The sequence below is a fragment of the Piliocolobus tephrosceles genome, chromosome 19 (assembly GCF_002776525.5).
Source record: "Piliocolobus tephrosceles isolate RC106 chromosome 19, ASM277652v3, whole genome shotgun sequence".
Lineage (NCBI taxonomy): Eukaryota > Metazoa > Chordata > Mammalia > Primates > Cercopithecidae > Piliocolobus > Piliocolobus tephrosceles.
The window spans coordinates 4229780-4245935 of NC_045452.1; the positions used below are offsets into that span (position 1 = coordinate 4229780).

Sequence of the window (16156 nt, forward strand, 5' to 3'; positions counted from 1 at the left end):
GCCTCTAAAGCCGGGAGCTGGGCTGGGATAGACCCTGCAGCCACTGGGACCTCTGCTGGCCTTTATTGGGAGCAGTAATCTGGATCCTCCGTGGGAGGGGCCCCAGCACTGGGAGGGCACTGCTGAGGTCAGGGCTGTGCCCAGGCTGAGCTGCCCAGAAGTGGTTGGCCTGTTTATTTGTCCCCAAGTTGTTGCATTCGTGTCCACACTGGTTCCACTTCTCTTTCAGCCCACCCCACCTCCCTCGTGCACCAACATAGCTGAGTGAGGAGCCTGCTCTTCCCCATCCCACTCTCTGCCTGTACCAGCCTGGTGATGCCGGTGGCCTTGGGCCTTGCAGTGGCTCCTCCTCCAAGTCCCCTTCTCCAGCCCCACCTTTCATGGCTATCTGGCCACACCTGGAGAGAGTCTGCCTGCCCTTCCTCAGTGAGCCTGTGGGCCGCATGTGGCCTGCTCCCCAAAGAACACAGGTGCCCTCTCCCGCTCAGGCCTTCAGCCAGCTCTCAAGTCCCCAAAAGACATCCTCGCTAGGACTGGGATACACACGGGACATTTGTGCTCCCTGCCCAACCTCCCAACTCCTTGGACCTGAGAGTGGGTCTGCCCCAGTTGCCCCCCGGGGACCTGCACCCTGCTGCTTCCCAGTCCAAGTCCAGCTTCTCCGCTGGCTCCCTAGGGCCGGTCCCTCTGTCTTGCTCCCTTCCCATACCTTCCCTCTGCTTTGTGCTGTTACCCACCTTGCCTGATGCAGGAGTTCCCACTCCAGCCCCAACCTCTCCTGGAAATCCGACGGCCAGCAGAACCCACCGCCCAGGCTCCCCGAGCCCCCTTCATTCCTCAACTGGGATTGCAAGGTTTCCATCCCGGGGGTCTCCTTCTGTCTACTTCTTCCTACCGCAGTCCACAGCCGGGCCATTCTACCTCCTCTGCATCTCTGCCATCCGTCCCTACGGAGACCCCTTCCCCCAGGCCTCGGGTCCGGACCCAGTCTACCACAGGCCTCAATCATCCTGCTCCGTCCGCCCCTTGCGAGCTTTGAGTGCGCAGGAGTGCGCAGGGGGAGCTGACAGCACATCTCAGCACTGCAAGGACTTCGCGGTGGGGTGCTGTGGAGTTGGCTTTCGGCCTCGACCTGGGCTGTCTGAGGGCCTCACTCCCTTGGCCGGTTCCGAGGCGCTGGGGGTGGGGGTGGGCTTGCGGAGTCGCGGCCGTGTCCCCCATCCGCCTTCCCGTCCCGGGCCTGGCTACGCAGTGGGCGCGCAGGGGCGGCTGCTTCGGTAGATGTTTCGGGAGCGGACGGAAAGGCGCGGGAACCGGGGATTCCTCGGGCGGCCCCTCCCTCCCCCAGCGCTCGGCGGGCCTCCTCCAAGTTCGCCCCCAAGTTTGCGAGCGGCCGAATGGGGGCGGGGGCTGCGCGGAGAGGCGGTGGCTAGGCCGGAGGGTGGGGTCTGGCGCGCGGGGCGGGCGCTGCCGCCTGGCCGGCCGCGGCTGGCCCGGGATCAGGGAGCCGATGTGGAATTTCCTGCCCGGCCCGGCGCCCCTCCTGCCGCCCCCCGCCCGGCCTCGCACTCCTCTTCCGGCCGCTCTTGCTGCGGCCGCACCCGCGCCCGTGCCCGCCCCGCGCCTGCCCCGCGCCTCATGGAGGGCGCAGGGTCCCGGGGGGCTGGGCCGGCGCGGCGCCGGGGAGCCGGGGGGCCGCCGTCACCTCTGCTGCCGTCGCTGCTGCTGCTGCTGCTGCTCTGGATGCTGCCGGACCCCGTGGCGCCCCAGGAACTGAACCCTCGCGGCCGCAACGTGTGCCGTGCTCCCGGGTAGGAGCCGGCCTGGCTGGGGGAGGGGGCCGAGAGGGACGCTAGGGGCAGTGGGGTGGCGGCACCCGGCATTGGAAGGGGGCTCCTGGAACTTCCCTACGCCAAATGTGGGCCCCTTCGGCTCCCTTGCCAACGCGACTCCGTTCCAGGCCCAGCCTCGGCCATGGGCCACGACAGGGCGTCCGAGGGTACCCTGGACGAGAAGTCACCTGAGGGGAGGACGGAGTGCCGTGGGCACCTAGGGGATGACACGCATTGTCTGGGATGTCAGGAAAGACCTGAAAAAGGGGACCCTTGGCCGAGTTGTTAAGTCCACCGGGAAATGCCGGGGAAGGGCATTCAAGCAAAAGGAACTGCATGTGCTAAAGCCCCGCACTGGTCCGACTGGAGCCGGGCGTGGGAGTGAGGAGGAAGGTCCGGGGAGGAGGAGCGGTGCTAGCCCGGGAGGTCCTGGAGCAAGCCAGACTTGGAAAGGCAGACTCGTGTCTTAGAGCGGGCGCTGGTGGGAGGGTGGTGACCCAGGCGAGCGTCGAGGAACCGGCGCTCGAAGTGTACCAGAAGCGGGAGGTGGAAGGACTATGACAGGCACAGGGGACGGGAGGATGTGGAAACCCTGGCGACAACCAGGGTGCAAGAAGTGGCCGCGCAAAGGTGGGGCGCCGGCTGGGGAAGCCAATGTGGGATAGGCAGGGGACAGGCCCGGCCGGTGGCTAGTGGGGGTCGAGCCAGGAAGCTTGCACGGAGGACAGAGAGCCAAGCCCTGGACGCCAGGAGTTGGGAGCTGGGATCAGGGGAGCCGGTGGGCTGGCCAAAGGCCACAGCAAGGTCAAGGGCATCTCCACGCAGGGGTGAGGAGCGGGCGTGTGGGGGCGCCTTGGCGCGGACTGGGGACGCAGAGGCGGCCGCCGGGCTCCGAGCTGGGTCGCGTCGGGGCGCCTGGGCCACGGAGCCCGGGCAAGCCAAGTCCAGGGACTCGGCGCCACAGACAAGGGGCTGCGAGGGGGCCGCGCGGGGTTTCCGAACTCTGGTCCCGAGGCGCGCAGACCCCTCCCCGCTGCGAGCCCCGCCTCCGGGGCGGGGGCCGGCCTGGCCCGCCATCTGCTTCGCATCGATGCCGCCGCCGCCGACTCCCGGGCCTCCCCGGCCCCAGGAATGCAGCGGCGGCGGCGGGCGGGGCGGTGCCTGGAGAGGGGGAGGGCGCGTTCGCCGTGGGCTCTGTCTACTCACTCCAGTCCTCTTTCCCCCGCAGGCCCGGGACCAGGGATGGGGGTCCGGTGCCAGGCTCTAACTGTCCGGAGCCTGAGAGCCCTTTGCTCCCGCTCCCCTTGTCTGCAGACCTCGCAGGAAGCGCCTGCTCCAGGAACCGAGAGCCCGGGTTTGGGTTCCGATCCTGGTGCCACCCCTACCCAGCTGTGTGGACCTGGGCAAGTCGTTTGACCTCTCTGGGCCTGTCTCCACCTCTGTAAAATGGGATTAGGGATCACAACACCCTCATGGGGCTAAGTGGGGATGGCTGTGGTCATGAGTGGCAAGCGTCGATGGGAAGGGCAGCCACTCTGGGCACTGCCCACCTGGAGTCTGGGATATGTCTTTGTTGTCCTCCCACGTCTTGCAAGGCTTCCATCAGCCCTTCCCTTTCCTGGGAGGCAGAAGGATGGGGAGAGGGGAGTGCAGAGCCAGTAAAATCCTATGCACCTACAGTGTGCCAGGCCTGTACTGGTGTAGGGAAGCTGCAGTGGAGACCCTGACCCTGTGGCAGAGAAGACATGCAGTCCAGAAAAGCAAGTGTGTCTAGACATCTAGCAAGAGCTGGGAGGTGTTGAGTTGGGGAGTGCTGTTTCCTTTAGGGTGGTCTGGGGAGACCCCCTGAGAAGGTGATGAGCGAGCACAGGCCTGCAGGAGAGCATAGAGGCCCTGTAGGTGTCTGGGGCAAGGTTCCCAAGGCAGAGGGCCTGTGGAAGTACAGGAAGGATCCAGGGGGCTGGGCAGAGTCCAGGAGGGACTGGTGGAGGAGCTGCCAGAGAGTGAGGCTGGGCAGGCCACTGTGGGCTGCCACTGCTCAGAAGACTTGGACTTTTCCTCTGAGGGCCATGGGACCCCCTGGGGGCTTTGCACAGAGAAAGGGTGGGATCTGACCAGGATTGGCTGCCAGGTGGCAAACACTTCACACCCTGAGGGGCAGGGGGTGGAAGCTGGGGCCAGTTACAAAAAGCCAGGGAGATGGAGGGTGGCTCTCACAAGGCTGGGATAGGGAAGGGGATGTGATCCCATTTTAGATGTCCTTTAGAAGCTAGAGCTCAGCATCTTTTTTCTCAATGGATCTGGTGTAGACAAGAAAGAGGAGCCAGAGATGCTTCTCCAGGTCTCAGCCTCCCAGCCTGAAAGGACAGGTAGGGGTTATCTGAGACAGGGAAGACTCAGGGTGCAAGGAGGTCAAGAGTTCAGGTTTGGGCTGGTGGAGCATGAGGCCCATGAGGCCTCCCTCTGGTGATGTCATCTATTGGGCAGTTGGATTTGCAAGTCTAGCATTGACGGGGCAAGCCCTGCTGGAGGGTCCAAGGTGTTGTCAGGGTTCAGTGAGCTTCCTGAGGGAGCTAGTGTGGACAGAAGAGAAATCTGAGGATGGGGACAGAAACCAGAGGAGAAGTGTCCAGGCGGGGCAGGCGGAGGGCCAGGCAGGTGTGGGGTCTCAAGGGTGTGGCAGGCAGAGAAGCTTTTCTGCCTGGATTTGGGGGAGAACATGGATAGGTATGGACACCATGAGCCAACTTGAAGATGTGAGAACTCACAGTGGGTTTGAATCACAGAAGAAATAATGCTCTATGAGGGAGAAACCTACAGCATGTCTTTTTTTTTTTTTTCTGAGAAGGAGTCTCGCTCTGTCGCCCAGGCTGGAGTGCAGTGGCCGGATCTCAGTTCACTGCAAGCTCCACCTCCCGGGTTTACGCCATTCTCCTGCCTCAGCCTCCGGAGTAGCTGGGACTACAGGTGCCCGCCACCTCGCCCGGCTAGTTTTTTTGTATTTTTTAGTAGAGACGGGATTTCACCATGTTAGCCAGGATGGTCTCGATCTCCTGACCTTGTGATCCACCCATCTCGGCCTCCCAAAGTGCTGGGATTACAGGCTTCAGCCACGGCACCGGGCCTCCCTACAGCATGTCTTGCTTGCTGAGGGGCCTGGGCCCAGCCTGTGGCTTGGCTCCTCAGGGTCTTACAGAGCAAGCATGGGAGTGGCCCTGCAGCAGGCCATCTTTCCTCCCTATCTTTGTAAGATCTTCAGAGAGTCAGCTTGCCACCACCACCTGGCCTTTTCTGCCAGCCCTTCCAAGAAGGAAAGCATCTTGTCCTCAGTGAACCCAAATGGACTCTGTCCTGCTGGTGGGTATTAGCTCTGCTGGGGTTAGGCCTGGGTGCCCACTAAGCCAGGGATGACCGAGTGCACTCAGAGGCACTGCAGCCTGCCCTCAGGATCCTTTGTGCTTAGTATGTGCCAAACCACTTCATAGGTCTGGGTTCTCTCTCTCTCTCTCTCTCCCCCTCTCCCTCCCTCTCTCTCTCTCTCTTTATCTCTATCTCTCTTTTTGAGACAGGGTTTCACTCTTGCCCAGGCTGGAGAGCAGTGGTGCCGTCACAGCTCACTGCAGCCTCAAACTCCTTGGGCTCAAGTGATCCTCTTGCCTCAGCTTCCTGGGTAGCTGGGACTACAGGTACATGCCACACGCCTGGCTAAAAACATCTTGACTCTCTTAATCTTCCTACAGTAGGACCAAACCCATGAGCCCTACTATATAGCTAAGGAGCCCGAAGCTCAAAGAGCTTAAGCTCCATGCCTGAGGTCACACAGCAAGTGGCAAACCCAGACATCAAACCCAGCTGAGTGTGGCCCTAAAACTAGGCTCCTAGCCACAGAACGGCATGTCCAGGGCAGAAGAGGGTTAGTGCTTCCGGGACAATTCTGGCAGGCCACCTGGCAAAGCTCCTCACAGGAGGGACACCTGCAGAGGCTCTCCATCCAGTGACCACGGTTCAGAAGCAGACATAAGTGGGTGGGTGATGGCCAGCAGACCTGGGTCTCCCTGCAGTTGGGCACCTTGGTGCTCCCTGGGTCAGGGCTGGGTGGGTGGAGACATGGGGGCAGGGGCCAGGAAAAGCCAGGCCTTCGTATTGCTGTCTCTGGTTTTCAGTTTTATTTGTGGAAAATACACTGAACCGATTCCCCAAAGTTTGGGATTTTATGGTCCTGTTCACCAGGTCCCATCTTTGGCCTGAAGGAGAACCAAGCCTTGTTCAGGAGGGGCCTCGAGGCCTAGGTGCTCTGTGCAGGGGGTGGAATTCTGTCTAACTGGGGAATGGTTGGAGCATCTTCTGCAGCCTGGGCAGGAGCGTGCCAGGCACGTACTATCCCTTAAATGCATGGTGTAGAGGAGCCAGTCTGTCCCATCCCACTGGGGTCTTCAGGCTTCCTTCCAAACTCCCCCCACCACCACATCCTGGTTCTGAATTCAGATACTGAATCCGAGCCTGCTTGTGAAGAAGCACGCTTTTTTTCTCTAAAGTGCAAATGGCTGTTACGTGCCTTTAGGATTGAGGCAAAGCTCTGGGTCGGCTGGGACCCTAGGATCCTGCAGCCTTGGTGGTTGTTCCTTCTCAGCCTCCTCTGCCCCTGAATGTGGGCTAACCCCAGCTCATCCCCTGTGAATCCTCTCTAGCCATCACGGCTTCACTCAGGCAGGGCCTCCAAACCTCCAAACCTTTGTGCTCACATACCCCATCTACCCAGGGTTTTAGAGGTTGTGCTCTCCTGAAGTGCTGTGGTTAGAAAGGACCTACTGAGGTAGCATTGTGTACTCTATAAAGCCAAATCAAATGGAACAAGAGGAAGACCATCAGCATAAACAGGCCGGCCACACTGGCTTATGCCTGTAATACCAGCACTTTGGGAGGCTGAGGCAGACAGATCACCTGAGGTCAGAAGTTCAAGACCAGCCTGGCCAAAATGGCGAAACCCCATCTCCAGTAAAAAAATACAAAAACTAGCCATGTGTGGTGGCACGCACCTGTAATCCCAGCTACTAGGGAGGTTGAGGCAGGAGAATTGCTTGAACCTGGGAGGTGGAAGTTGCACTTAGCTGAGATCGTGCCACTGCACTCCAGCCTGGGTAACAGAGCGAGACTCTGTTTCAAAAACGACAACAAAGGCATAAACAGATGCTCCAGTAGCTCCTTCCTCCACCCTGGTCCCTGAGCCCTTTTGCCACAGTTTGACCTTCCTCCTGCACATGGAGGACTCCCCGTGTGCCTGCTCCTTCCCTAGTGGCTGGGTGGGCCTCACCCCACCTCCCTCCAGAAGCCCCTCTGCCAAGTGGTCACCTCACTGTGTCTACATGCCACTCTCCACCCCCCGCCCAGAGGCTGCCCCTCCCCAGTGGAGCTCAGCCCCAGGGTTGGGGGATCTAGGTGTGTCCCTGTGGCCCAGCCAGTCCTAGTTCTGTCCTTGTCATGTCACATCATATCACATCTGGATCCATGATACCCATTAGGCCGGGCCCTCCACTTGGAGGGATGCCCTAGACCCTCATGTTTGAGCAGGTTCTGAGGCCCATGGTCCCCTTCCTGGCTGCTACCTCACTGCGGTCCTTCCTGGGACTCCAAGGCCACTTTTCTCAGGCCTAGTGGCTATGGGAGGAAGACACAAAGGAGTTAGGTGAGATGGGGTGGCGGTTCTGGGCTGGAAAGTTCTTGGCGGTCAGGTCTATTTGTGGCAATCCTCCACCGCCAGACACATTGCCTGGCAGGACCTCAGTAACCACCCCACTAGGACAGGAGCACAAATGCAGAGGCAGGGAGTCTGTGAGGAGGCTGCAGAGGAGCCCTGAGCAGATGGAGGCTGGGGGAGGGGCATTGGGCTCAGATGTCCTCCCTCTGCTCGCAGCTCCCAGGTGCCCACGTGCTGCGCTGGCTGGAGGCAGCAAGGGGACGAGTGTGGGATTGGTGAGTGGTCATCCCGGGTACCTGGGGCGGGGTCGGGGGCGGGGCTAGGACGCGCAGCAGCTCTGGCCTGTCTGGTCCACAGCGGTGTGCGAAGGCAACTCCACGTGCTCGGAGAACGAGGTGTGCGTGAGGCCTGGCGAGTGCCGCTGCCGCCACGGCTACTTCGGTGCCAACTGCGACACCAGTGAGCGTGGGGTCGGGCCGGTATTGGTCGGTGGGGCGGAATCCTGGAGAGATGGGGCGGGGTCCAGGGTGGGGCGGGGTCGGATCGTCTTCGGGGCGGGTCCCCAAAGGTGGCGGCTGGAGTGTGGGACGCGGGCAGGTTCCGGCTGGCTGGGGGCACCTACTCAAGCCCCCGGGGCCTTCCACCCCCTCCGCTCCTCCCCCGCAGAGTGCCCGCGCCAGTTCTGGGGCCCCGACTGCAAGGAGCTGTGTAGCTGCCACCCACACGGGCAGTGCGAGGACGTGACAGGCCAGTGTACTTGTCACGCGCGGCGCTGGGGCGCGCGCTGCGAGCATGCGTGCCAGTGCCAGCATGGCACGTGCCACCCGCGGAGCGGCGCGTGCCGCTGTGAGCCCGGCTGGTGGGGCGCGCAGTGCGCCAGCGCGTGCTACTGCAGCGCCACGTCGCGCTGCGACCCACAGACCGGCGCCTGCCTGTGCCACGCAGGCTGGTGGGGCCGCAGCTGCAACAACCAGTGCGCCTGCAACTCGTCTCCCTGCGAGCAGCAGAGCGGCCGCTGTCAGTGCCGCGAGCGTACGTTCGGCGCGCGCTGCGATCGCTACTGCCAGTGCTTCCGCGGCCGCTGCCACCCTGTGGACGGCACGTGTGCCTGCGAGCCGGGCTACCGCGGCAAGTACTGTCGCGAGCCGTGCCCCGCCGGCTTCTACGGCTTGGGCTGTCGCCGCCGGTAAGCGCGGTCTCTCGGCCAGGGAGGGAGGAGGTGGAAGGGCGGGCCGCCGATGGGGGCAGGGGTGAGGCGGGTCCCAGCCTTCCCTAGCCTTCGACCCCTCCCCCAGGTGTGGCCAGTGTAAGGGCCAGCAGCCGTGCACGGTGGCCGAGGGCCGCTGCTTGACGTGTGAGCCCGGCTGGAACGGAACCAAGTGCGACCAGCCTTGCGCCACTGGTTTCTATGGCGAGGGCTGCAGCCACCGCTGTCCGCCGTGCCGCGACGGGCATGCCTGTAACCATGTCACTGGCAAGTGTACGCGCTGCAACGCGGGCTGGATCGGCGACCGGTGAGCAGCCCTGCTTCCCTCGGCCCAGACACGCAGCTCCCTGCCCTGCCTCCCCCATGAAGGCCCTCTGTCGAGGGCACTGTGGTCCGTTTGCTTCCATTTCTGCTGACGCCTCCTCCCATCTTTCCAAGGTGCGAGACCAAGTGTAGCAATGGCACTTACGGCGAGGACTGCGCCTTCGTGTGCGCCGACTGCGGCAGCGGCCACTGCGACTTCCAGTCGGGGCGCTGCCTGTGCAGTCCTGGCGTCCACGGGCCCCAGTGAGTGCGCCGGGACCGGGAGGGGGTGGGGGGCTTGTATCTGCCACAAAGCGGGGTCCAGCCAGACCCCAGGGGTCGACGAAGTGGCCTTTCCACCCTGGGCTGGGTTATCACCTCAGCCTTGGTCCCTTACCCCAGGTAGGGGGTGACAGTAGGCTCTTTGAGGGCAGTTTCCTGCCCTCATGTCGGGAAGCCCACGTTCAGCGCAGGATCTGGTGACCAGTCTAGCCGGTGTCAGTGGTCTCTTGAGGTGACCCCGAGTTGGTATAGAAGGAGCATGGACCTCCACTTACAGCCAAGGGTCTGGTTCAGCAGCCCCTCTTCCCACCCACCCAGGTCAGCCCCAGCAGTGGGCGCTGCTGCGCGGCCACCACGGGTCCTATCCCCCAGGTCCCCCCAACTGATTGTGCAACATTCGTTTCCAAAACATCCACCACCCCAATATGTGCCAAGGGCAGGGCTGGGCTTCAAACCCTAGACAATGAATGGAGCGCGAGAGAGCCCGGTTCTGGGACCCTGGACCCTGGGCCCTGGCCGCGGGTGAGGGGTGAGGGTAGGGGGCATCCTAGGGGGGCGGCTGCGGCCTGCCTTGACCCTATGTCCCGGCAGCTGTAACGTGACGTGCCCGCCCGGACTCCACGGCGCGGACTGTGCTCAGGCCTGCAGCTGCCACGAGGATTCGTGCGACCCGGTCACTGGTGCCTGCCACCTAGGTAAGTCGCTGAGGGGCGTCCCGTTAAGGAATGCAGGGGGTGCCAGAAACCGCGCTGACCCCATAATCCCCTACAGAGACCAACCAGCGCAAGGGTGTGATGGGCGCGGGCGCGCTGCTCGTCCTGCTCGTCTGCCTGCTGCTCTCGCTGCTCGGCTGCTGCTGCGCTTGCCGCGGCAAGGACCCTGCGCGCCGGTAAGCCCAGATACTGCCCTGCTTTCGCCTGGGTTCAGGCCGCACCCTCTCGGTGCCACCGGACCCACATCCAGCTCTTCCCCGCCCCCCCCCCGGACGTGGCCCCGCCCCTTCTGTGCTCCGCACTGGCTGAGATCTAATCACCCCTGGGTCCCGCCCCGGCCCCGCCCTCCGCTCAGACCCCGCCCCCGCAGGGAGCTGTCGCTTGGGAGGAAGAAGGCGCCTCACCGACTATGCGGACGCTTCAGTCGCATCAGCATGAAGCTGCCCCGGATCCCACTCCGCAGGCAGAAACTACCCAAAGTCGTAGGTAAGGATGACAGCGCGGGATCTCCGGGAGAAACACCTCTGGACGCAGGAAGCTGCTGGGAAATGAGTGTGAGGGGGCCTAGATCTCAGTGAGGAAATGGGGGACCTTGAGTGTTGATGTGCGTGGGCGCCAGGAGGTGCGACCAGAGGGAAGGTAAGAGGTGTGGCAGCTGCTGAGGGCGAGGCCGGGTAGGAAGGCAGGAGTCCTAGGTGCGCGGGCTGATGTGGGCGTGCATCAGAAGCGTTGGCCCTGAGAGTGATCGCATCAGGGGTGCGTGGACATCTGGGTGCTGCAGGCTCCCCCAGTCTGTAGGAGAATGCTGTATATCCCAGCCAGAGCTGCTGGGGGAATGTGTGGGCACGGGAATGCCCTGCCCCAAGGAAAGGACCCGCCCTCCTGCCTACATCCCCAGCAGTACCCAGAGATCCTCCTGGAAAGTGGGTAGGCTGGTCCCCACCCACCAACAGGATGGGGGGTGGGGTGTGCCGCTTCTCTCTGTGCTGACTCCCACCTGGGTGGACCCTCTCTTCCTCTCTTTCCCACTTATTTCTAAAGATGGAGGGGAAGGGGGCTCAGATCCTTGGGAGATGAAGGAAACAGCAGAGAAAACCCCTTGACCAAGCTGGGCGCGGTGGTTCACGCCTGTAATCCCAGCACTTTGGGAGGCCGAGGCGGGTGGATCACCTGAGGTCGGGAGTTCAAGACCAGCCTGACCAACATGGAGAAACCCTGTTTCTACTAAAAATACAAAATTAGGCGGGTGTGGTGGTGCATGCCTGTAATCCCAGCTACTCCGGAGGCTGAGGCAAGAGAATCGCTTGAACCTGGGAGGCAGAGGTTGCAGTGAGCTGAGATCGTGCCATTGCACTCCAGACTGGGCAACAACAGCAAAACTCTGTTAAAAAAAAAATAAAAAGAAAGAAAAGAAAAGAAAGAAAAAGAAAAGGGAGGGAGAAAAAAAAGAAAAGCCCTTGGCCCACCTAGCAGCATGGCATCTGGGGACATAGGTGTGAGAGTGGACCCCACATCCCTCTGTGGAATGGAGGCCAGGCTAGCCAGCTTCTGGGGCCCCCTGTTGTGGGGTCTGCATCTCTGGAGGCCAGGCCTAGGGTGCAGCTTGCTGAGATGGGCTGAACCAAAAATGCAGCCCTGCCACTGCGCATTTGGGCTCAGAAGTGCTCCAAGGCTCCCCTGAGTCCCACAAGGCAGGGCCTAAAACAGAGCTTGGAGGCCTTGGTGGCCTGTCTCAGCCAGGTGTCTTCTTCAGCCCCGTCTCCTACCTTTCTGGCCTTTTCCCAACATGTCAGCCCAGCCTTTCCCAGCTCCCTGGCTGCACACACTTGCCTTGCACCTTAACACGTTTTGCTCGTTTCTTTTCTGGGTTCACCTCTACCCATTCTCCAGTCCTGGTCCAGTGTCACTCTACCTGTTGAGTTGCCTGTGCCCCCTGCAGTCCGAGAGTAGGGCTGGTCTTGGTCACCCCATCAACATTTGTGACAGCAGGGGCTAATGAGGGCACTGCCTGGGGCAGAGTGGACCCCTGGCAGCTCTGCCTCATCCTTCCCCAGTGGCCCACCACGACCTGGATAACACACTCAACTGCAGCTTCCTGGAGCCACCCTCAGGGCTGGAGCAGCCCTCACCATCCTGGTCCTCTCGGGCCTCCTTCTCCTCGTTCGACACCACTGATGAAGGCCCTGTGTACTGTGTACCCCATGAGGGTGAGTAAGGCGCTGCTTGGGCATCACTCCAGCCCAGCAAAATGTTCCCATGGAAAAGCTGTGTTCTGGGCGGGCCACAGGAGAGGGGCAGGCAGCGTAGAGAGGAAGGGCTTGGCCGTGCTGGTACCTGAGGGTTAGCCACAGAGCTGAGGCCATAGAGCTGGACTCTGCTGTTCAGTGCTGGAGACAGGTGTGGGGAGATGGGTAGGCCACAGCCCAGGTTGCTTCTGGGAGAAAGTAGGCAGAGAGAAGTTTCCGGGCTTAGGTAGGGGGTGGCAGAGGAGACAGGAGGAAGGGATCCACAGAGTATGTGGGTGCACCTTCAACCTTCACCTGCAGCCTTGGGTTCACAGATAGCAGAAAGGAGCCTGCCGGGCTGGTATTCTGCCCCGTCTCCTCCCTTGACCATGCTCCCAGATGCCCTGGGCAGGTGACCAACTCAGAACCTCAGAAGCCTTATCGCTTGCTTTTTTTTTTTTTTTTTTGTTGAGACGGAGTCTGGCTCTGTCACCCAGACTGGAGTGTAGAGGCGAGATCTCCACTCACTGCAACCTCCGCCTGCTGGGTTCAAGCAATTCTCTTGCCTCAGCCTCCCGAGTAGCTGGGAGCCCACCACCACGCCCAGCTAATTTTCGTATTTTTAGTAGAGACGGGGTTTCACCATGTTGGCCAGTCTGGTCTCGATCTCCTGACCTCAGGTGATCTGCCCCTCTCAGCCTCCCAGAGTGCTGGGATTACAGGCGTGAGCCACTGCGCCCAGCTAGAAGCCTTATCTCTAAAAGGATAATGGAACCCCCGTGGGGGATGTTCCAGCATCAAATTCTATGATGCAGGCTCCCAAAGCTGGAGGGGTGTCGCGGCAGGGCTGCCAGGCCAGGCCAAGGTTGGGCTTCAGTCGTAGGAATGCACCCATCACTCCTGGCACAGCCTGAGTTCAGAGTCAGCAGCACAGACTGAGGCTCTGAACTACGTGTGTTGTTGGTGCTCTGTGCCAGGCACGTCTGGATGCCAGGGTGACACAGCGCCAAGGGCGTGGATAGAGGAGGGAAGGTGAAGGTTTGCGCCTGGAGGTTGGAACCCGTAAAGCTATTACTGAAGGCTGTGACCACCCTGCTCTTCCCTTGCCAGAGGCACCAGAGGAGAGCCGGGACCCCGAAGTCCCCACTGTTCCTGTCGAGGCGCCGGCGCCGTCCCCCGTGCCCTTGACCACGCCAGCGTCCGCCGAGGAGGCGATGCCCCTCCCTGCGTCCTCCGACAGCGAGCGGTCGGCGTCCAGCGTGGAGGGGCCCGGCGGGGCTCTGTACGCGCGCGTGGCCCGACGCGAGGCCCGGCCGGCCCGGGCCCGGGGCGAGATTGGGGGCCTGTCGCTGTCGCCATCGCCCGAGCGCAGGAAACCGCCGCCACCTGACCCCGCCACCAAGCCTAAGGTGTCCTGGATCCACGGTAGGCACAGCGCCGCTGCGGCAGGCCGTGCGCCGTCACCGCCGCCGCCAGGCCCAGAGGCCGCGCCCAGCCCCAGCAAGAGAAAACGGACGCCCAGCGACAAATCGGCGCAGCCGGTCGATCACGGCAGCCCCCGGACCCGCGACCCAACGCCTCGGCCCCCCGGGCTGCCCGAGGAGGCGATGGCCCTCGCTGCGCCCTCGCCGCCCAGGGCCCGAGCGCGGGGCCGCGGCCCGAGCCTCTTGGAGCCCACGGACGCCGGCGGTCCCCCGCGAAGCGCGCCCGAGGCTGCCTCCATGTTGGCAGCGGAGCTGCGCGGCAAGACTCGCAGCCTGGGCCGCGCCGAGGGGGCCTTGGGCGCGCAGGGCCCCAGGGAGAAGCCGGCGCCCCCACAGAAAGCCAAGCGCTCGGTGCCGCCAGCCTCGCCCGCCCGCGCGCCCCCAGCAACAGAAACCCCGGGGCCTGAGAAGGCGGCGACCGACGTGCCCGCGCCTGAGACGCCCCGGAAGAAGACCCCCATCCAGAAGCCTCCGCGCAAGAAGAGCAGGGAGGCGGCGGGCGAGCTGGGCAGGGCGGGCGCGCCCACCCTGTAGCAGGCTGTGGCTCTTCTGCGCGCAGCTCCCTCAGCTTCGCAGCGCCGCCTGCCACCCTACGCCTCCCACGCACCTGGGCACGGGCGGCCTCCTATTGGCCGAGCACCGCGTGGCTAGCGGAGGCGTCTCATTGGCTCAGGTCCTGCAGCGGCTCCTGGATTGGAGCGTAGTGTGCTCTGGCGGGAAGGGCCCATCCTGTTGGTCGAGGCCTGACAGGCGCTTAGCGGGCGACTCCCTCACCATTGGCCAAGTTGTGGAGCGCGCCGACCAGGCTGCGTCTCATTGGCCAAAGATGGGAGGGTTCCGCCTAAAGACCGCCTCTTACTACGAGTGAACTTGGTTGCAGCTACCTTCTCATTGGTTGAGGCCAGAAGCACTTCTGCCCAGGCTGCCTCTCCCCGGCTAGGGCCTGGTGCCTCTGGCTGGAGGCTCCCTCCTTTGGCCTTACCAATAGAGCCCAGGGCTACTTCCACTGGCTGGGCTCCCGGGCATCTGGTTGACCCCAGCCTGGGGAGGAGGGCTGGTCTCCGCTCCTCAGGGGCTTAGTCCGTCCCACCCCTTCCCTTCCCTGGCAACCGGAGCCCCGGCCCCTCAGCTGTCAGCTGGTTTTGATGGCCTCCCATTGCCCCACACGCCGCGGGACCTCCAGGGGCGACTCTAGTGGCCTGAGGAGATGTATTTATAGGCCCCCAGCAGGGCTGCTCCCACCCCGGCCGGTGCCCCAGGATGGGCTCCTCCCGGCGGGGGCTTGGCCAAAGCTTTCTTAATAAAATGCCTTTCCCCTCGTGCTCTGATCACTTCCTGTTTGCGGGCTGCGGCCAAAGATACCCCCCAAAAGTAACTGTATGTGACGACCTGTCCTGCACTCTCCCCCATCCCTTATCTCAGCGGGGAGCCCTGGAGCCCAGGCGTGGGTCTCCCGGGACCATGGTGGAAGTGGGCTGCGTCAACCCACATGCCTCGTTTGTTTATCAAGTTTATGCGGCCCCATCCGGCCTGCCCCATCCTGGACTGGTCACGGGGAGGAAAGCTGGGTGGGGGCAGATCAGGCAGAGTCCCTGACTGAAAGAGACAGGCGATGGGCCTACCTCGGATCTGGGCATTTCCCCTGGCCGCTGCTGTTAAACTTGGGCCTCAGAGCTGTTGGTAGCAGCTTGCGGGGGGTGCAGAGGCTGAGGCCAGGGGGCCGCGGGCGCCGACTCCAGCCGGGCCTCCTCCAGCACAAACAAGCCGCTCTCCTGCTGCACAGAGCCCTGCTGTCTGCCTCAACGGGCTCCTTGTCCTCAGCCGGAAACTCTCCTGACTGCCAGCCCCGCCTGCTGCTGCGGGAGGTTGAGGGAGACGGAGGGAGCGCCCCGCGCAGATCCCCCGCCCCCAAGCCAGACCCTGCTGCCCGGCCGTCTGTGTGTGACCATCTGTGCCCCAAGGCTTCCCTGCTCCTGATCCGCGCCGCCTACCCTGAGCGGGTTCATCCTCCCGGACAGGCCTCCTAAGTGACCCTCCTAAGCCGCAGACCCTCACCTTCCATGGTCCCTGCTGTCCCCACACTAAGTTCCCCCAGCTCCTGCCTGTTCAGGCTCCTCCTGCCTCCTGGCCTCTTCCTGTTCTCCTGCATCTCATCGTTTGATGCCCAGCTCAAAGTCTTGCCCTGCTGCCAGGATCTTCCGATCACCCTGCAGCCGCCGCACAGCGCTCATCGGTCTCATGCTGGCAACTTGGGGCTCTTGTCCTGGCCACACTCTCATCCTCTGGCCAGATGCCCCACTGAGGTCAACTTTGGTCACCCATCTAGAGGGCTCAGCCATCTGAGCGGAGGCTGCGTCCTGCCCTGGGTCGGCCGTCCAGAGCAGCTGGCAGGACACAGTCAGGCAGCACGTGGAA

General features: G+C 62.8%; 1 protein-coding gene across 2 annotated transcripts; it reads left to right on the forward strand.

Annotated features, from left to right (window-relative positions):
- Positions 1–1539: 1539 nt before the first annotated feature.
- SCARF2 (scavenger receptor class F member 2) lies at positions 1540–15060 on the forward strand. 2 transcript variants are annotated; one of them, XM_023190918.1, is made up of 11 exons: positions 1540–1811; positions 7744–7802; positions 7885–7986; positions 8194–8713; positions 8823–9041; positions 9173–9301; positions 9911–10014; positions 10091–10208; positions 10388–10518; positions 12087–12239; positions 13368–15060. In XM_023190918.1, the coding sequence occupies exons 1-11, from the start codon at positions 1639–1641 to the stop codon at positions 14273–14275; spliced, it is 2616 nt and encodes an 871-aa protein (XP_023046686.1). In that variant the 5' UTR covers positions 1540–1638; the 3' UTR covers positions 14276–15060. The 2 variants fall into 2 exon arrangements, with proteins under 2 accessions (XP_023046686.1, XP_023046687.1); XM_023190919.1 differs by having other exon boundaries at positions 1616–1811; positions 10403–10518.
- Positions 15061–16156: the final 1096 nt, after the last annotated feature.